Source organism: Rhinoderma darwinii, chromosome 3, assembly GCF_050947455.1.
Source record: "Rhinoderma darwinii isolate aRhiDar2 chromosome 3, aRhiDar2.hap1, whole genome shotgun sequence".
NCBI classification, from domain to species: domain Eukaryota; kingdom Metazoa; phylum Chordata; class Amphibia; order Anura; family Rhinodermatidae; genus Rhinoderma; species Rhinoderma darwinii.
This window is the reverse complement of record NC_134689.1, coordinates 205,112,063-205,134,843: the sequence shown is the minus strand read 5'-3', so window position 1 is coordinate 205,134,843 and position 22,781 is coordinate 205,112,063. Positions and strand designations below refer to the sequence as shown.

General features: G+C 42.1%; 2 protein-coding genes across 3 annotated transcripts in view; one reads left to right on the top strand and one right to left on the bottom strand.

The window, feature by feature from the left end:
• COG5 (component of oligomeric golgi complex 5) overlaps positions 1-22,781 on the bottom strand; it is a 383,955-nt gene that overhangs the window by 316,075 nt on the left and 45,099 nt on the right. The gene's annotated exons all lie outside the window — the stretch shown is intronic.
• GPR22 (G protein-coupled receptor 22) lies at positions 7,175-12,805 on the top strand. The gene is made up of 2 exons (XM_075855070.1): positions 7,175-7,560; positions 11,195-12,805. Exon 2 carries the CDS (start codon positions 11,220-11,222, stop codon positions 12,519-12,521), a length of 1,302 nt encoding a protein of 433 aa, XP_075711185.1. The 5' UTR covers positions 7,175-7,560; positions 11,195-11,219; the 3' UTR covers positions 12,522-12,805.

The following is a 22,781-nucleotide window of genomic DNA, read 5'->3' as shown; positions in this document are numbered from 1 at the left end:
GGGATTCGCCAACTTTTACCGGCAGTTTATCCCAAACTTCTCTCACTGATGGCTCCCATCTCTACACTCACCAAAAAATGGTATGAATGCCAAGGTGTGGACTCCAGAGGCAGAATCTGCATTCAATAGCCTTAAGAGTATCTTCACGTCAGCCTCAACCCTCCATCATCCTGATGTGACTCGATAGATTTTGTTGGAGGTGGACGCCTCCTGTTGGTGCAGGTGCACTATTGTTCCAGAAATGTTCAAAAGGGAAGGCAGTGGTATGTGGCTATTACTCTAGACTTTTTTTCTCCCACAGAGCGCAATTACTCTATTTGGGATCGGGAGTCACTGGCCATCAAATTGGCCCTGGAGGAGTGGAGACATCTACTAGAGGGTGCAGCTCACTCCATCCGGATATATATACCAACTACAAGAACCTCACCTACCTCCAGCTGGCCCAATGGCTGAACCTCCGTCAAGCCAGGTGGTCGCTCTTCTTTACCCGGTTCCAATATGCGCTTCACTACCGCCCGCTGACAAAAATGTGAGGGCCGATGCCCTGTCCAGGTGGCCACCGCTGCCCAAAGATGTTGTGGACTTGTCGCTTCCTGCACTGTGTGTGCTTCCAACAAAGTTTCTCACTCCAAGCCTGCCGGCCTGCTCCAACCTCTGCCTGTGCCCAACACTCCCTGGCAGCATATAGCAATAGATTTTGTCACTGACCTTCCTTCCTCAGCAGGATGCAATACGGTCTGGGTGGTGGTGGACCTATTCTTGAAGAGGGCACATTTTATTCCGCTGACCAGCCTACCTTCTGCTCCTTAACTGGCAAATTTCTTAATCCAACACTTCTTATGCTTACATGGCCTGCCCCCTCATATAGTGTTGGATTGGGGGGGGGGGAGGTTCAGTGTACCTAGAAATTCTGGAGAGCACTCTGTAAACTCCTAGATGTGAAGTTGGACTTTTCCTCAGCCTACCAGTCTCAGTCCAATGGTCAAGTGGAGAGGCTTAATCAAATCATGGAGAATTATCTACGACACTTCATCTCCATGCAGCATAATGACTGGGTGCAGCTTCTTACTTGGGCCGAGTTCTCATACAACAACCACACAAGTGAGTCCACTGCTTCTACACCGTTCTTCATTGTCTACGTCCCAGGTGCCCACAGCGGACACTGCATTCGGGGAATTTCTACAAATCTGGCAGCAAACCCAACCCTCTATTCTGCTGGCAGTCGATCGCATGAAGCGAAAGGCGGATACAAGAAGAGAGCCGCCTCAGTATCTTCCGGGTACCAAAGTCTGGCTGTCCTCAAGGAATATCCATCTAAAAAAGGTACCTTCGTACAAGTTTGCTCCCTTGTTCATCTGACCTTTTGAGATCCTAAAGAAAATTAAACCGGTCTCTTACAAGCTTCGGCTACCTCCTACCCTCAAGATCCCCAACTCCTTTCATGTGTCCCTCCTGAAGCCTGCGGTCCTGAACCATTACACAAAAATGCCTAGCCCTGCAGTTGCCCCCAGAGGTTCATATGATGTGTTCGATGTTAAGGAGATCCTGGACTTCAAAAAAAGTAGGAGGAAGAACTTTTTATTTGGTGGTTTGGAAGGGGTTTGGTCCAGAGCAGAGGTCCTGGGACCCAGAAGAGAACTTCAATGCTCCTACCCTCATTAAGAAGTTCCCCTCTCGCTCTGGTCCCAAGAAGAGGGGGCGTAAGGGGGGGGGGGATACTGTAGCGTCCATGGCTGCGGACTGTCGGGATTACTCACCCCCCCCCGATGGTCGCAGCCATGGATTTGTGAGCGCTGGCTCGCATCCCCTCCCTAGGAGACACCAGCGCTCACATCGCGCTCAATTCTGCCATGTCCTGTAGGGTGCGCACGCACGCTCATGCCCGGCCTTTAAGGGCCAGCGCACGCACATGGAAATAATTATTAATTAGCCCATGATCACCCTGGACTATAAGAAGGGCCCAGCCCCTTTACTCCTTGCCTGAGAGTTGTTGTGTTTACCCATGTTAGTCTTAGCAAACGGTTCCTTAGTGTTATCCTGTTCCCGTTGTTCCCATGCTATATTTGCTTCTGTGCCTTAAACTGTTGGGAGTCGCGTTGTGCCACCTGTGACGCCTGCAGATATACACCACATCTGGTGTCTGCAAGTTCATCTGTGCCGAGCCTCCATTACTGTCTGGACTATTAAAGGTACTCCTGTACTAGGACTGTTTGGCCAGCTGCTACTCCGCTACGGCGGTGTGGCCTAGTGGGTCGACATACCCATGGATCGTGACATGGCCTCAATTAGGCACCCAGGCTGCAATGACAACCATTAGTACCCTGCAATCCCGTAAGAGGGGGCGATGGGCTGACCAAGGGGGCCGTTCCCCCTTTCTAATTGCTTAGATGCCGCGGTTGCGATTGACCATGGCATCTAAGTGGTGAAATTGCCAGAATCAGAGTTATATCTGCGCCAATCGTTGTAGTGGGGTGACGGCTGTAACTGTAACATACACCTGACATCCGCTGAGTGACGACTTTCAGACTTCCTAATTTTAACCGAAGAAGTCCACTTAAAATTGAAGTTAAATTTAAGGAATTTAACCATCTGACTGAGATTAATGTTGAGGGCTTTGGTCTCCAATTAAATCGCAGCAATTTCAGATAGAAGTCTAAATTTTGTAAATATCCAAAAGATATTAGGGAGAGAAGTAAGCAGGGACGTGAAAAACACTACATCTCCCCAAAGAAGAAGCATTCATCTGTGTTCATCTGTACCACTAAATATTCCTCAAAAATCGGGGTCTTTACAAAGCAGGTTAGCCAAGAGCACAAGCAACAGTGCAAATAGCACTGGAGACAGAGGACACTCCTGCCTCATACTATGTTGAACGTAAAAATGGTTAAAATAAAATCCTCAAATACAAACCCTGGCTGTAAGATCTGCATAAAGGGTTTGAAGGGGTTTTGAGGAATGTGGAACCAAATCTCAAAATTTGGAGTAAATCTAGTTTCAAGATTGAATCAAATGCCTTATGCAAGTCCATGCTCAATATTATACCCTGTCTAGGTGGGACCCCATTCCAGCTTGAATTTAACATAGATATAGCATTAAATACATGACGTACATTATCCTTTGTCTGCCAAGGATAAACCCCACCAGGCCAGGGAGGATATATTTTGACAAGGCCTTCAGTCAGCATCCTAACTTTAGGTCATTATTAAATAATGAGATGGGTCTATATTTCTTCCTGTCAGAGTGGTAATTGTGAGGCTTAGATATCACATTAATGTGAGGAAAGTTAGAGAATGGGCTTAATTGACCACCCGGAATAAAATAATTAAACAAAGACTACGTGAGAGCCTAGAGTAAGGATACATTTTAATAATAAAGTTTCAGGAAACCTATCTGGTCCCAGGGCCTTAGAGGGCTTAATTGTAATATCTGCTTGTATCACATCTCGATCTTCAGAAGATAGACTATGGATAGTGTCAAGAGAGAAGACCTTGTTTGCAAGAGACATGGGGAAAGAAGAAGAGGCGGCGAAAGGTAAAAGTTGTAAAATTCTTGTCAAATGCGCTTAGGTTATCTTCCGATGTGAACAACATCGGGAGCACGTTGGGCTTGTTCTGGGCGAAGCTTACGTGCTACGGCATAGTGATTTCATGTGCAACATACTGCTACAGTATGAGAATTTTTGGCGTACATCACACTACTGACAAATATCTGCCCATTATTCTACTTTGAAACTGGACTGGAAAACAATATCTATCCATAGGACATTCATTTTCTTGTCTGTAGTACTCATTGGCTGGGCTCCTGTTAGACACACAACAAACGACAAATACTCAAAACACTAACGATTCCTCAGTAGGATTTTGGGCGCCAGAAGACTAATAAAGACCAATTTTATTGTGGATTATAAACACAAAAATTCACGAACTTGTCAGTCAACTATGATACTGAAACGTTGACTCTTTATAAATATTGTATTCAGTACGTCCTAGGTCTCTGCTTCTTTAAACTTTACAGTACTAACAATTTACTTGTTCTTATGCAGTTTTTGCCAGATAACCTGAATAATGTTTAGAAGAATGCAGAGAATTCTTAACAAACGCAGCGCCTACTCGAGAAACTGCCATGAAAAGTAACGCATACACCACAACTTAGAGGCTTTTAATTTTTTAAGCAGCAAATTATTCTCTCCATGTAGTAAATGCAGGCTGACAGAACACTTATAGGCTATGTTCACGCAGAGCGGATACACTGCGTAAAAGCACACAGCGTATCTGCCCTGAGCACTGCAAAGAATTCCGGCTGAAAAACCACACCAAATTGTGGTGCAGTTTTTTGTCCAGAACGTCTGCTGCGGAAAACTGCACAGAAAATTTGAAAAATTGGATATACTTAACATAAAGACTCGTCCCTCTGACGTCCTGACGTTCCACAGCCCTTGGATAACGTTTTATCCCATGTGACCACTGCAGCCTGTGATTGGCTACAGCGGTCACATGGTATTAAACGTCATCCCAGGAGGCCAGCCTGGATGAAGAAATACTGAATTCTAGGTAAGTATAAGATTTATTTTTTTCTGAGTTGCGTTTTTTTGTGACGGGAATCGCTGCCTTTCCACTGCAAAAAACGCAACATCTGCTATTTGTTGCAGGTTTTACCTCACCATTAAATTCAATGGGGAAAACCTGCAACAAATAAGGAGTGTGTACGCAAATAAAATTGACATGCTGCGGAGTAAAAAAACAAAAACAAAAAAACGCACCAAAAAGGTAAATTTCTGATTTTTCCGCCCAGGATTTACGGAGCATGTGGATGAGATTTGTTGAAATCCCATCCACTTCGCTTCTACTGTATTATGTTGCAGATTTTCCGCAACAAAATCTGTTGCCGAAAATCTGCAGTATTTACGCCAAGTGTGAACTCACCGTTATAGTCATGTAGAACAACAAACCTTAAATGTTATTTATTTATCAAGGATGATTAGAAGACATATTACACACATAGTTCGACAGGTATTTGCCTGAATTTTCATGAATCTGCTTCCCACAACCTTTACAGCGGTATCTACAAAAAAATAGTATATATTTCTCTATTAATAATTTTGGAATTAGACTTGTTCTTAATCTGGCTATATTCCCAGACAAGCCTACTGCTCAGCTGGTACGCCTGTCTTTATACCTAACCCTTAGTGTAGTCTAATTTTGGTAGCTCTCATTCATTTTAATACACAGTGAAAACACAAATGGATGGACTACTACTTTCTTGAGAAATGGACATAAAGATTTTTTTTGTCAGAAAACTGCGTTTAAGTGTTTATAGGATATATAATAGAATGATCTATTGATCAAGTCTAAATTCTGAATTTAGACACGAAGGACCCACTCTCAGCCGAGCCGTAATTTCAGCACATACAGGATACATAGAAGATGTATCGTAAAAAAAAAATTTAACAAAAAAGTGACATTTAAAAGCTGCATAGGAACAAAATTACCACCAAAGTTGCACATAGACTTTAAGTCCCAGTATTCAATGGAAAGATTGTGCAGCTTGTAAGCATATCAATATTGAAATTGTATGTGGATAAAGCAAGTGCTTCACAAGACCTTTATAACATCTTGGGGTCTATTTATCCATATCTTCAGAACATGTAGTATAATTTGTCAGCTTTAACAACATTTATGAGAATTATTTGCTCGGTGATAACGGCTCGATTTCCTACAGTGAAGATGTAGACTAACACACATATACATAATGCAAAAATATATTCAACCTCGTTTTGTGTCGCCATATTCTGAGAGAGAGAACTTTTTTATTTTTCCATTTATTGAGCGATGTGAGGGCTTAGTTTTTGCGTGGCGAGCTTAAGGTTTTTTTTGTACCGTTGTGTAGCACATGCGACTTTTTGATCACTTTTTATTTCATTTTTTTGGAAAGCTACGGTGACTAAAAAACAGAAATTTGGGTATTTTACGTTATTTATTTTTTTACAGCGTTCACCAAGCAGGTTAAATAAAGCTATATCGTAGTAGTTCGGACTTTCACGGACGCGGCGATACCAATAACGTTAACTCTTTTTTTTTTTTTTAACATTACTCTAGTGAAAAAATGGGAAAAGGTTTTTATTTGACTTTTAATACTTATTTTTTTTAGAACATTAAAAAAACAAAACTTTAACCAATTGTTTTAATTTATTTATTAGTCCCCCTAGAATCCACGATCGCTTGCATGATATACTGCAATACTAATTGCAGTATATTACTATAAGGACAGCCTCCTTTGAAGCCCTGCATGAGGGCCCCAGGCTGCCATGACTACCATCGGAACCCCATGATTGCATCGCGGTGGGGCGATGGCACATTGGAGACGTCCGTCCCCCCGATTCTAAAGCTTTAAATGCTGCAGTCGTGATTGACCGTCGCATCTAAGTGGTCAAACGGGTGGAATCCAAGTGATCTTTGATTCCGCCCGTTGCAGTGAGGTGTGGGCTGTAGTACACAGCCGTCACCTGCTAAGTATGGAACGAGATCAGCCCGTGAGCATCCATATTTCCCCTTAACGGCTGCCACGTACATGTACGTGGCATTTCATTAAGGGGTTAAATAAAACATAGAATACATTTTATCGTTTGGGCTTCGTGTACATCTGCGTCTGGCTGTACTGGATCCTATTGACTTATAATGGGAAACGTTGAGTTCCGTCATGGTGTCTGCCGTTTTGACGGAAAGAATAGCGCTGCTATTCTTCCTCTCAAATTTGACAGAAATTTAGACGGAGCCTTCAGCACTAATGTAAACAGAGCATTATCGCACTACAATTCCTATAGACGCAAACAAATATTAGTCTAGAACTAAGGTTGCACTTGCCTGAACTATTGACTGTTGATATTTTTTACATGACTTAATAAAGAAATGTCCTAAAAAGGTAAATTAGGGTGCTGGCTTCACCTTCAAATAACATTTTATAAAAAAAACAAAGCGCAAACCGGAAGTCAATAATGAAATAAACGTAAAATCGACATCAACTCAAAAAATGACGACACAACAATGCCTTGGACTGGAGTCTGAGGAACAGGTTTTAAGGAGAATTTTAAAAATGCAGTGCTGTCCCGAAGCTGAGCAAATCTGGCCAATGAAAATGAGTGAACGCACTGCATCTCTCTGCAGTGAAGGGAAGCTCAGCAGCAAGCTGTCATTCTGCAAAAGCAGCCCTAACCAGCAACACTGCTGCTCTTCTTAAAAAGACAGGAGCTCACTCATGTCTCCCGAGAGCCGCAGCCTTCACCATGTTAAATGACTTTCATCATGTATTTTCAGATGCTTATTGATTTGGCAGTGGGAAGACGGAGCGAGCGACTGACCACAGCAGCCTGGGAGCAGCACTATATGCTCTGCACATTAGCACTATGCTGAAACAATGGCTCAGCACAAGAACGGCTCTTCATTAAGGTCATTTTCTGGAGAGATATATACCACCTGGCTTCCTGTATACTCTGCCTACAAATGAACATGATGAGGCAATTGCAACTCAAGGAGGCTCACAAAGGATCCGTAATCTTTGGCACAGGTAAGAGCTGGCTATCCACTTTTCACATGGCACAGAGTTTTGCATTAGCTCTATGCAGCATAAGCCGATTGAGGGAGGGGGGGGGGGGTACCACCAAGACCTATATATTGAGGGCAGAGGAACGTGACAATAATGGATAGTGTTATGGTTTGGATTCGGCTATGAAATAGCATCTAAAATAGTCACGCACAGACACCAGATAACAGACACAAAGCTGTGGTCCTTGCATCCTCTCCGCTGTATGACGGGGCTTGGTTATTATTATTTGCATTATCCTGCAATTATTCTGGTTATTTACATAGCCATGACAAGAGTAGAACAGACGTGAAAGAACTTATTTGCATTGCATCCAAGGAGATATTCAAAGGGGGGACAGAAATGTGTCATTCAGATGGCTACGATGAAGTTGAATTAATTTCAGACAAGCTCATGACATTATGACAGGGGATGTGCACTGCTCCATGTCTGCTGTTCGGAGGCGGTGAGCACACCGATGATACCCAGGTAAATGGAAACCATGTAATGTATAGTTCCCTAAATCAATCTCGCTATGCATGAGACTATCTATATCCATATCTGTCCATCTATACGCCTATACACACATTCCATAACACAACAGTTAGATAGAGAAAGGGGTCTCAAAAATAATCCATTAGCTACACACCACATAGATGTAATACAGAACTAGGATTTTTTTTAAGGCCATATAAATAATACACCAGTCCACCAACTTCATTTTTTTTTAGGTGAAAGGAGTGGTATATAATTTCCGCAGGTGCAGTATGGACTTTTCGTATAACGTATGATTCCAGAAGACACAAAGGGATTAGCAATGGAGGAAACTTTTAAGCGCTTAACACAAAAATACAGAGAATGGAACTCTAGAAGAAGGATTGTCACAATCCAGACTCACTCTTTGCAGGTGTGTCGGCAAAAAAACAAAATGGTGAGCACCTCACATTGCAAAATGATTATTATGGCTGGATAGTGGAGGCTAGAAGCAGGAAAGTGTTAAACAGCTACACAATATGGATCTATTTAGAAAATGGATATTCATGGCTTTACATTGATATGGTACTTATCAACTTCATATCAATTATTATCCAGCACACCTAGGACTCCATGTTACATGTGCGTTTCCATAGAAGTCTCTTATCCACCAGAGCTGCCTGTGAGTAAGAACTCGGATTTATGGATAATGCAGTAGGTTTATACCAGCAGTCCAAAACTCACGTTATAAAGAAATACATCATCAAGGATAAAAAAAAAAATGTAAATCAGACGGAACATTCGACTCTCCTTCATGTTACATGTTACAACCAAAAAAGACCAGACGCTAAATATTGTGTATCAAAAGTTTCAGCAACGCATCTGTGATCGTAGGGTGTAAAATACGAGCAGCAGTCTGGATAACTGAACATCAGTCAGTTGATATCCATTTGGCGAGCTCCAGTACATCTCTAAATAGATTCCACCCCTGCTGAAAAACAGAGCGGCTGAACATCTTTACAGCCATCGGAGTATGACAATGACATCATGTTTCAATCTCTAAAAAGACGCTTCAGTGAACTAAAGGTCCCTTATGGCAGAAGGAAGAAGGTAGGTGTTAAACAGCATGAAACCGAGCTCTGCCACACATGTTGACAGCCTAGAAGCACCGGTGCCTGGTACATCGCCCCATGCAGCCACAAAAGATGAATTGATTTCATTAACTCCCCTTCTCTCAACATGTTCTCTCCAGTCACAGGAAATGTAATGCCTGGGACACAGGACTGATGCTTTATCTTTGGCCAGCGTGAGATCTGGCAGCACTCACATTTTCCATTTTCTGCAGATGCGCTCAGCAAGTTACACATACAAAAGAGTAGTAAAAACGAGTTTTCCTTGACAGAATATAAACCACTTACTCGCGCAACGCTCAGGCTTCATTTATTTCGAAAATACATGTACTGAAGCGCATATAACTTTTTTATGATTTGTAAAACGATAGTATGTATCGCATTACTTAATTTTAGAAATATCAAGATAAACCTAAAAGGTGAAAAGAATCTAACATTTTGTTGAATCGTTTGTTTACATCCCAGTGTTCCGTTCTGATCCCCCTAGGTTCTGCAGAATTTCAGCTGTAGTTGGAACAGACACGACATTACAGAAGCCCAAAACCAGATCCCTAAAGTGTAAATAGAGCCTGACACACGTACATTCAAAGCCCAAGCGCAGGTCCACCTATATTTACACGAAATCTACAATGTATCCCACGAAACAAGCTTGATCTTTCGTTACTTGTGTATCATAATTAGTACTTATATACTGTACATCGAAAAAAGCCTGCAGATATATAGACATAGCAGTCTGATTTTTTTTAAATTGAATTGACTTGTATGTCTAAGAAGAATTACAATGAAACAAAACGTCACAATTATTTGTCCATTTGACTGCACAGAGCAGAAGTGGGATTGAGCGTGAACTGCCGGCATCTATTAGAATTTTGAGCCGCTAGGAACCTTTAGCTTAAAAGCAACCGTCACATTGGTAAGAAAAATGTAACAATATTGCTGAAAAATATTTAGCAACATTAAACTTGGCAGAACTTTCATCTAGTTGCTATAGCAACTACAGCTCAGACTAAAGTACATTTGCATAAATTAAAGGACCAGCAGACTGCAAATCAGTGGTAGAGAAGTACATAGCACATCTCGATCTGTGTGTGTGTATATATATATATATATATATACATATATATATATATATATACATACATACACACACACACACACACACACACACACATATATATATATATATATATACACATACATACACACACACACATATATACATGCACATATATATATATATATACATATACACACACACATATATATATATATATATATATATATATACACACACATAATATATATATATATATATATATATATATATATATATATGTACATACACTGAACAGGGAGACATTGTTGGTCGAGACACAAACTATTGTATATAGAGTTAAAGTGTGATCTACTTCTTTTCTGTAAATCCACTATGTTCTCATTGGATAAAGGGTTAAAGTGGAGACTACATTGACTGTGTGTGAAATATGGCCGCCTCGAGCAGCGGGAATGTTTCTAAAATGCTGGTAGTAGAGCTTACATAATTAGTTTGGACAATGATGGAACATGATGGCAAGTTTAAAGGCAGCCTAGCCCTTAACAGTCAAAGGGGCTATGATCTAATAGGCTGCAAAAAAATATATGAATGGGCCATTGTGGGAAGAACATAGGTGTACCACACTTCAAAAACCATCTTTGTCCCCACTTGCCCCTTTAAGGGGCATTCTATCAATGCAATTTTTATTAGATCGTTGGCATAATGAAAATGTAATCCTTAACCAGTAACGCGCCCCCTAACTAGATTCTACTTACCGTGCAAACAGTGATCTTGAAACAAAAAGGTTAAAATCTTATACAATAAAAAAACGTAAGTTACAAACTTAAATGTCTGTCCTTTGTTAATGGTAGAGAACTCTTTGTTACATTAGTAATATTTCCTTAGGATTAAGAAGTTAATATGTAGACCAGAAATGTAAAAAAACAGAGCTGAATGTGATTTTCTTTTTGACTTTCCACAGGACTCATGCCACCAAATTCAAAAGGATGTTTTTCACCTTCATGCTGGAAACCAACATGCAGTCTGAAGCCAATATAACAGTCCGTGATGAGATTAATGACATCAGCAGCAACATGTACAGACCGCTGCCATATCCGCTTAGCTTCCAGATCTCCCTCACTTGTTTCCTCATGCTGGAAATTGTCCTGGGCCTCGGAAGCAACCTCACCGTATTGGTTCTTTACTGCATGAAGTCCAACCTTATCAACTCTGTCAGCAACATTATTACTATGAACCTCCATGTTCTTGATGTGATAATATGTGTAGGATGTGTTCCTCTAACGATTGTAATCCTGTTACTGCCACTGGAGAGCAATAGTGCACTGATCTGCTGCTTCCATGAAGCGTGTGTTTCATTTGCCAGTGTTTCCACTGCGGTTAATGTTTTTGCTATTACTCTGGATCGTTACGACATTTCGGTCAAACCTGCCAATCGTATCCTGACCATGGGCCGCGCAGTTATATTGATGACATCAACATGGATAGTATCTTTCTTTGCTTTTCTGATTCCCTTTATTGAAGTCAGCTTTTTCAGCTTTCAAAGTGAAAACCAGTGGGAGAACAAAACACTTTTGTGTGTTAGCACAAACGAATATCATACTGAACTTGGGATGTATTATCACCTGTTGGTTCAGATTCCCATTTTCTTTTTCACAATAGTTGTGATGTTGATCACCTATAGCAAAATCCTTCAAGCCCTCAACATTCGTATAGGGACAAGATTTTCAACAGGGCAAAAGAAGAAAATACGAAAGAAAAAAACGATTTCTCTGGCTACACAGCATGAGACAACGGATATATCGCAAAGCAGCGGAAATAGAAACGTGGTGCTTGGTGTGAGGACTTCTGTGTCAGTTATTATTGCCCTTCGCCGAGCAGTAAAGAGACACAGGGAGAGACGGGAAAGGCAGAAAAGGGTCTTCAAGATGTCACTGCTAATTATTTCGACCTTTCTATTTTGTTGGACGCCTATTTCCTTATTGAATACAACAATTTTATGTCTTGGCCCAAGTGACCTTCTGGTTAAACTCAGACTGTGCTTTTTAGTCATGGCTTATGGAACCACCATCTTCCACCCTCTGTTATACGCATTCACCAGACAAAAATTCCAAAAAGTTTTAAAGAGCAAAATGAAAAAAAGGGTGGTTTCAATTGTAGAAGCTGATCCTATGCCTAACAACGCAGTGATCCATAACTCATGGATAGAACCCAAGAGGAGTAAACCGTTAACAACTGAAGACAATGAAGCTAGACAAAAATGTTTAGCACCTCAGGTTGTAACTGACTAGTTTTACATTTCGGTTTTTCTATTCAAAAATAGGTATGAATATGAAAAGAAATGATACTGCCTACATTTTTTATTTATTTTTACATGGATTATTACACTGTATATTTTAAATACATGATACTTGGACTAGGTGTTCAGTTTCCTCAATACCTATAGCTCATTGGGCATGGCAGTCTGTTCAAGTAATGTGTATACTGTTAGTATTTTATTCACAGAAAGACATTTATGTGTATCAGATTTTTTAAGAAAAGAGAAAATTATACAATAAATATATATCTTTTAAACAGTAAGGAGTTTGAAGAATAAAAATCATTTGAAATTAGTTACAAAAATGTTTCCTAAAAGTTATGTGTTTGGCACATAAACGCAATTGGGCTGCTGGAATCTGACAAGTTTTGCTTCAAGCAAAACATTTAAAAAAATATATATTTGAAAATGCTCTATAATCAAAGCATATGGTGGATTACATTATATATATATATATATATATATATATATATATATATACACACATATATACACACATATATACACACACACATATATATATATATATATATATATATATACACACACATACACACACACACACACACACACACACACACACAATATTACAGAAACATAATTACGCCATGTACGGATAGCCCAACTATACCAAATTAGTAATACTAATGACTAGACACATTACAAACACCAGGGGATAGGAGGACAGATAACATTAAACACCTGTCCCTTTGTGGCTAGAATACTCTACTTTTCATTTTAATGTGCAACAGTTTTGTTATACAAACGCTAAAACCTATCCTGGTTCGAGTACAAGAAGCAGGACAAGCGGTCTGCTGAGTACAATACATATTCCAGATTTCATGATAGATCTGCTGGAACTATAAGACAGGGCTTTAGCTAAGAATTACAAGCACCAGACACCTACCCAGCAATAAATGGGCAAACAGTGACACGAAAAGATGACTAAGTAAACATAAGGAACCCTTATGCAAAATACATGAATCCAGGCTTGGTTTCATATAACACACTAACCTGGTGACCTATTCTAGATATAAATCCCAATGTACATGTTGGACACGGTATTCTAGTTTATCCATATGCCCTGTAATAATTTTTTGACTCTTTTAAATAGTATCCGCCTATTTAAAATGATTAACGGAAGAACAAAGTAAGACTATCAAATATGTGTTATAATGTGCTTACATGTTAATTTCACAACTACCTTTGGGCTGTTTGAGTTGCCCCTGTACCCAACAAACTCCTAATTCACTGGATAGTTACAGTGAAGTTGGGGCTTGCCTGGTACCATTTTACAGGTAGTGCAGATGGTTATTTAGCTAGTCTACCAGTGGATTAGGTTTCTATAAGAGACCATGATGCCTTCCAACAGTCCAAAGGTGGCTGTGCAACATACTATGTAAACAGGTAATTTAGGCGATACATTAATCTTCGTTTTCAAATCTATTGCCTAATGCAAATTAGATAAATCTGAATAATCTAATATGTATAGGGGCATCCCATATTTCCCAAACAGCAGACGTCAGGGAAAATGAGGATTGGGCATGTTTCGATTTCTATTTGCTCACTCTTTTGTTCTGGCAGGAAAGAAGACGCTACAGGCAAGCATAGAATAGTTGTTGCCATCAGTCCCAAAGCGATGAATAGAGAGAGCCACGCACATGGGCACCTATTAATTTGCATGGACGTAGCATCACCTTGTAAATGGCAATCAGGCGACCTCTATTTGCCTGACAGGCCCCAGAGGTGGGACCCCTACCAATCAGACATATATGGTATATTTTGTGGATGTGCCATAAATGTCTAAAAATGAGTAAACTCCTTTAAATTCAGCTAAAAATTCAGAAGTGATTAGAGTTAACCCAATCTGCGGATAGGTCTAGGAATACAAGATCTAATGTGCTCTTGGACAAAATCATGTGCCTATGACATTGTGAAACAATGTGAACACAGATGAATGTCTTTGACTGACAAGATAGGTTATCAATATATGACTAAGGTTGTATTGCAATTTCAGATACAGTGCTGAGTCAGGATTGGGGCCCTTCATTCGTTTTTTTTTAATGTGGAGTACCCACAGAATTACAAACATTACCACATATTTAGGTATAAAGAGAATACTTGGTTAGAAGAAGCGAACAATGTACGTTAACACAGTCAAGTGAACATCATGAAAAAAGCACAGTAAAAGCAACTATTATGGCTCTACACATGAAACAAAATAGCATGGTCACCTGGAATTACTGTAACCCCCAAAAATAGAACAAAAGTTAAATGGACACTAAGTTTTCAAACAACTTATTATTTTCTAATATTATACCCGATAGCGGATTCTTCTCTTCTCCATGTGCAGTGTATAAAAGACATGCTAGCCGTTAGGCTCCGCCTACTAGATAAGTGGAAACGGAGAATAAGAGATAGAGCCTGCCAAGGGGAAAACTGCAAAAAAAAAAATGCAGGATACAAGTTATATAACGGCCACAGATATTGTTATTCCTCATGTACACACACGACAGCTTATTCTGAAAAGCCACCTGAAAGATTTGACACGACTTAAGGTAAAAGGTGGAGGGAGAGGCCTGTGGGAAGAGGGGAAAGAATCAACCAGTGTTCTCTAGAGGGGAGGAGGAACAAGTGAAAGGGGAAGGGAAAAATAAGCAACATTGCAAAATGAAAAATAACAACCGCCAGCCTACAATATGTGCCCCCGATGGAGATGCTATATCGTAAAGAACAGTGCAAGAGCACAAGACATCAATTAAACAACATCACCATTGCCTATATAATAAAATGTAGTAGGGTAAAAAAGTAGTCAGTCAATGCCTGATCTATCTAATGCCAACAGAAAGTGACTACACAGCGGAGACAAGATGCGGTCCCTCAAAGGTACCGAGGACCAATAGTGTCCAGATATGAGGTTGTCAGATCAAGCAATGTCCAGTTGGGAAGGGACACATCTCCGTGTAATCCAGTTGGGGAGTGAAAGACAATGGTGCGATTACCGACCATGGCCCAGAGAAATAGCGTGAATCCCCATCTATATGCAATGTCACAGGTACGTAGATGGTCAGTTATAGGTTTGAAGGGGTTGGCTCATAAGGACAATGTTATAGGGGTGGGGTGTTGTCTTCTGCTCTGGACTCCCCCCCTATGAGCTAGAATGGAAGGACACTGGAGATCTGCTCTAGCAGACACGAGCCATCCATATATTACATGGGTGTCAATACATCAGAATGGCCACCATGTAATACTACATTTCCCCAGCAGTAACCGCTGCAGGGGAAATGCCTGTCTGGCTGAGGCTTACTCCAGCAAAATCAGCCGGGGGTGTCAGTAGCTGGACTCGCAGTGATCAGCCACACCGGCTCTCATTTGAAAGGGATTGTCTGTGATGAGACAACCCTTATAAGGGCTACAGGTTGTGAAATAGTCCATTTGGACAGGTCTGGAAGGAGTTGAATGTGGAGATCTTGGTGTTCCAATAGGCCTTGGGTCCGCAACACTCAAAGGAGATCTTTCTTCTATGTTCTAGAATTTGCACAAGACATCTGGAGGAGTGCATGTGGTGATGGACCGCGGACATCTAAATTGGTAGGCTGAGAGTAGACATATAGGGCAATCTAATTTGCAACCAAGAGCAGCCGTGAAGATAGAAGTTATTGTAGCAAACGGTTCTTGATGAGAGATGGTCTCCACTAAGCCCTGGACTTTAAGGTTGCAGAGGTGAGCTTTAGGCTGGGTTCACACAACCTATTTTCAGACGTAAACGAGGCGTATTATGCCTCGTTTTACGTCTGAAAATAGGGCTACAATACGTCGGCAAACATCTGCCCATTCATCTGAATGGGTTTGCCGACGTACTGTGCAGACAACCTGTCATTTACGCGTCGTCGTTTGACAGCTGTCAAACGACGACGCGTAAAAATACAGCCTCGTCAAAAGAAGTGCAGGACACTTCTTTCAGACGTAATTTGAGCCGTACTTCATTGAACTCAATGAAGCACAGCTCAAAATTTACGGCTGTCAGAGAAGCCTCGCAAAATGCGAGGAGGAGGAATTACGGCTGAAACGAGGCAGCTGTGATTTCAGCCGTAAAAGCCTCTCATCGTGTGCACATACCCTTATTGTCGGTATAGTCAAGCAGTTTACGAAGGTAGAAACAATTATGTCGATTCTGATGTGCAAGTCCTGGGAGGGTTCATAAAATGATTATACGGTGGACAGATATCCTGTCTACAATAGTCAGGTTTAGGTGTGTATTTACATCCGTCAGCTCAGTTCTAAAAATGGACTCCAGGCAAGTCGCAAACCCCCTTCAGATCTGTATGAAATAGGGACAAGAGTCTGTCAACCACTCGTTCTTCCGCAAAAAGATATTGTTTGGGACTTCAAGAGCAGACAGACTGGTTCCATCATTCTAGGCATCAGTAGTGGTCCAATTGGTTAAACCTCCTAATAATCAGACCTGAATGATTGTCTTATCAGCCGATGAATAAGCCATTTTCTAGCCGAATGTTGACCTGTGAATATGAACGCTCGTTTGCAGATCATTGGCCTGTGTAACGGGGCCTAAATATATATGCCAGCAATGATCATAGCGGTAAAACCCCTTTACTTATATATGTAAACTGTAAAATTATGTTCAAATATATAAGCTTTAAATTACAGCATGTTAGACATGAATAGCATAAATACACAAGAAATACTATACAGCATAGATAAGGTGAAATCCGTGGCAAATCTGCAGGAAGATCTGCATGTGTTACAATCTCCTGTGAAAATCTGTAGCAAATTCGCAACAAGAAAAGCACGCTGTGTTTTTTTAAACCCGCAACATTCCCTTAAATCCGAATTGGAAAGATCCCGCACATGTGAGTGTGATTTAGAAGACCCAATTTATTGCACGACACACTTTAAAAAAATTTTGATGTGGAAAATGCCCCAAATACGGCATGTCTGAACATGGCCTAATTTTCCCTGAACAACTATATATTTTACAAAACATAAATATTGAGCTAAAGAGAGTATTAGGCGGAATTCACACTACAGGGTTTCCCGGCCGGGTGCCGGCCGTTCATAAATCGGCCGGCACCCGGCTGCATTAGGAACAATAGACCCCTAATGGGGCTATTCACACGACCGATTTTTTGACGGGCCGGGAAAACCGGCCGTCAAAAAATGGGACATGCCCTATTTTCGGCCGGGTACTCGGCCCCCATAGAAGTCTATGGGGCCGGGTAATACACGGCCATCACCGGAATGTGTCCCGAGTGATAGCCGGGTCTACCGTCGCTCACGCTCTCTTTCCTCCTCCTCCTCACAGTGCAGAGTGCATGTGAGGAGGAGGAGGGTCTTTTTTTGCTCCCCGTAGGAGTCGGAATCCCCAATCCCCGGCCGGGGATTGGGGATTCCGTTACAGGAGAAGTGAGTGACTACACTGTCCATATATGGACACAGCGAAGTCACTCACTTCTGCAGCGGAATCCCCGACTCTATGGCCGGGGATTCCGCTACAGGAGAAGTGAGTAACTACACTGTTCATATATGGACATTGAAGTCAGTGACTTCTCCTGGAAGGGGGGGGGGGGGTGGGTGCAACCTGCAGGGGGCTGGGTGGCATCACCTGCAGGGGGCTGGGTGGCATCACCTGCAGGGGGCAGGGTGGCATCAACTGCAGGGGGCAGGGTGGCATCACCTGCAGGGGGCAGGGTGGCATCACCTACAGGGGACTTGGTGGCATCACCTACAGGGGACTTGGTGGCATCACCTACAGGGGACTTGGTGGCATCACCTACAGGGGACTTGGTGGCATTACCTACAGGGGACTGGGAGGCATTACCTGCAGGGTGCTGGGTGGCATTACCTGCAGGGTGCTGGGTGGCATTACCTGCAGGGTGCTGGGTGGCATTACCTGCAGGGTGCTGGGTGGCATTACCTGCAGGGGCCTGGGAGGCATTACCTGCAGGGTGCTGGGTGGCATTACCTGCAGGGTGCTGGGTGGCATTACCTGCAGGGTGCTGGGTGGCATTACCTGCAGGGAGCTGGGTGGCATTACCTGCAGGGAGCTGGGTGGCATTACCTGCAGGGAGCTGGGTGGCATTACCTGCAGGGAGCTGGGTGGCATTACCTGCAGGGAGCTGGGTGGCATTACCTGCAGGGGGCTGGGTGGCATTACCTGCAGGGGGCTGGGTGGCATTATCTACAAAGGGCTGTGTGTGGCAACAAATTTAAATGAAATTCATCCGATTTTAAAACGGACAGGGAAAAAAAACGGATGCAAATCGGCCGGTAAAAACGGCAACACGGCCCGGAACGGATGCAAACCTGCCGGGAAAAATCGGCCAAAAACGGACGATTTTCCCGGCCGACACTCGGACCCTGTCGTGTGAATGAGGCCTTAGGCCTGATGCACACGACCGTGTTCGGTCCGTGATATACGGTCCGCATGTCGGCCGCTTGTCCCGGACCGTACAAAGTACAGGGAGCCGGGCTCCTAGCATCATACTTATCTATGACGCTAGGTGTCACTGCCTATCCACGTAACTACTGTCACACACTAAAACATGATTACAGTACGGGACAGTAGTTCCGCGGACAGGCAGTGACCCCTATCGTCATAGATAAGTGTGATGCTAGGAGCCCGACTCCCTGCACTGTGTTCGGTCCGGGACATGCAGCCGACATGCGGACCGTATATCACGGACCGAACACGGTCGTGTGCATGGGGCCTTACTAATACACAGTGCAACAAAATAACACAGACTTCTAAGGGTCAGTTCACACAGAGTTATTTGCCAAGTTTTTTTTGACGCGGAAACAGAGTTGGAAAACGCGCCAAGAAATGGCCGAAAATGCCTCCCGTTAATTTTAATGGGAAGCGGAGGAGTTTTTTTTTTCCGCGAGTGGAAAAACCATCTCGCGGGAAAAATAAGCGAGATGCCTTATCTTTGGGGCGTTTACGTCTCTGACCTCCCGTTGACATCAATGGGAGGCAGAGAAAGCATATTTCGCTGCGTTTTTTTGCCCGCAGCACTCAATGTCCGCGGGCGAAAAACGCAGCGAAAAATCGGCGTGCAGGCAGAGCAAAATCTGCCTAAAGATTCCAAACTGAATTTTCAGGCAGATTTTCTGCCTGCAAAAAAACTTTGTGTGAACCCAGCCTTAGGGTATGTTCACACGCAAACTCAAAAACGTCTGAAAATATGGGAGCGGTTTTCAAGGTACCTACGAGTCCTCAAAGACACCAGATCTGTAGATCGTCAATGACCAGTGGATCCCAACAGTGGGAAGCAAACGCAGACGGTTATCACCCATTTCTAGAATTATGATTAGTGAAATAGGCTCAATTCACACGTGTCCTGGTTTCCATTTAAAACAAAAAAAAAAACAGAATGCAGTGCCGGATCGATCGCACGGCATATACCACCAGCACTTGTTGGACTTCACTGATTTATAATGGGTTTTGTTGGGTTCCGCTATGGTGTCTGCCGTTTTGATGGGAAGAAGGGTACTGCTTGCAGTGCTATTCTTCCCGTCAAATCAGACGTAATCTGCGACGGAGGCTCCAAGAAAGGTCCTTTTACACAGGCAGATAATCTGTCTGTTAAACGAGCGCCGATCGGAAATATAGCAGGTCGATCGGCGCCCATTAGTTCCATTCAAACGGAGCAACGATTTCAAGTACAGGCACGAATGATCATTAATACAATCATTCGTCTCCATACATTTTCATCCTGTCGGCAGCACTTCCCCTGGAAAATGTGCTGCTAACAAGCAACCATTTTTCTGTCTCCATAAGAGATGCAATCAGTCGATGATCACTGCCATGTTTACACAGGGCAATGATCAGGAACGAGCACTCATACGAACGCTTGTACACTCGATCATTGGCTCATGTAAAAGGTCCTTTAGTCATACTATGACATCCACATAACAATACTGAATAAATCTACTTCCAGTAATTTACTTATTATTGAGTGAACAAAATCAATCAAATATATCGTACTAACCTTATCCACTAGTAAGATGAAGATTTGTCTCCACTCTATTACACATTCGTCTCCAAATATCATTAATGGCAGCCACATGACAAGACACATTCTACAACCAAATAAATTCCCACAGAATGCAAGGGAAACGGACAGCATGCATAAAGGGCACGTTCTTGAGTAAAGTATCAATAATCACCTCAAAGCAGAAGAAAATCCATATAATAAAAGTAGACTGTGATATAAATGTATGCATCTTATTACTTCTCATCTCTAATCCACAGAGCATTACCACTCGATTTATGCAGTAAATGAAACATACCAGATTTCTATGCCAAATAAAAACACTATATCCAATGCAATATGACGGCCGAAACCAGATAATCCACAGCCGCACCTGTTCTTGTCTATGATCAAGAGATTGCGTCAATTTCATTCGTTTTACTTGAAAGGCAATTTTATTTTAATAAAAAGGTTAGGCCCCATGCACACGACAGTAAAATCCCCAGTAATTGCGGGTCCATTCATTTCAATGGCCGACGGACACTTTCCCGTAGGTGTCCGTGCCGTAGAAACATGCTGAAAAAAATAGGACATGTCCTAATTTTTTGTTTTACGGACCGTGCTCCCATACTTTATAATGGGAGCTTGGCCCATAAATACGGACGGCTGAAATTATGGGCACGGTCGGGTGCATGGAGCCTTAGTCAGTATGTTTTGTGTAACTTTGTAAATACTTTTTATTAAAAACTCTTTACTTTTTGAGATACAGCTGCTCTGTATTCTCTATACAGAGAAGCTGTATCGTTCGTTTATCACTGAATCCGTCAGTCCAGCAGACCGGACGGGTTCAGTGACAGCGGGTCCTGCGTGTCAGATCCACCTGTAATCTATCACATCTCAGATATGAACTTAGATGTGATAGTTTACAGGTGGATCCTGCATGTCAGAGAGACGCGCAGGACCCGTCGACACTGAACCCGACAGGTCCACGGGACTGATGAATTCCGTGAATAGCGCTAGATACAGCTGCTCTGTATAGAGAATACAGATCAGCTGTATCTCAAAACGTAAAAATAAATTTTTTACAAAGTTACACAAAACACACTAAGTAACCTTTTTTATTGGGAATTTTTTTTTTTGCCTTTCAAGGGCTTGCACAGCCTTTAGGCTGGGTTCCCACGGGTCGGATACACTCTGTAAAAATCACGCAGCGTATCCGACCTGGAACCCGCAGCACCTTTCGTCCGAAAAATCGCACCACGTCCGGCCTTTTATGACGACGTTGCAGGCCATGTGACGCTGCAGCGGTCAGATGGGATAAAACTTCATCCCAGGAGCCCGGGCTGCAGGAAGAAGGAGAGCAATCTGGGTAATTATTTTTTCAGGAGTTGAGATTTTTGCGGTGTAATCGCTGCAATTACGCCGCAAAAGTTGCAATACTTTGCTTTCTATTATGGGTTTTGCATCCCCATTGGATTCAATGGGGAAAGCCCGCAACAGAAAATCAACAAAAACGCAGCATAAATGGACATGCTGCGGAATTAAATTCCACAAAATCTGTTACGTGTGGACAGGCCATAAGAAACGTCAGCCTTAATAATTTCCCCCAAAGTATTTTAGAATGGTGCCTTTCCTTTCATTTTACAATGAGTAAGCTTTATTAACATAAGACTGGGCAACTCTGAATCTGGTCCAGTGTTTCCTTACATGGATCCTCAAGTACATATTACTGATGAGTTGATGCATTCTTTGTAGCCACAGATCCCGGGGTCAGAGATTTCGGTCAGAACTACAATACAAATGACTGAATGTGAACATGTACTGTGTATTCTGCAGTAAAATGTATACAGTCCCATACATTTCATTCCCAATGTTAACCATAAAACTAGACATTTTCTAAAAATAAACTGTAGTACTGTATGACTGTATGTGTAATAAAATATAATGCGCTACACTGGATAATGTTAGCTTAGTGATTTTTAATAGTTCATCCAACATTTACATGGATTTCTGGTGAGGGAACCAAAAAGCACAAAACAGTTCTGGCTATGATATCTATAATAATACTAAAAGGTAAAGAATATTGAACCCACATAAAATCATGATTATCTTATTGACAGTTCCCCTTTATTTGCGTTATCACGGGGCTCAATTTGCATATTTAGCTTTTATTTTAAGCCGAGGTACTAGTAGAGAACAGATTGTAGATCCATCTGTAGCAACAATTACACATTATGAAGCCA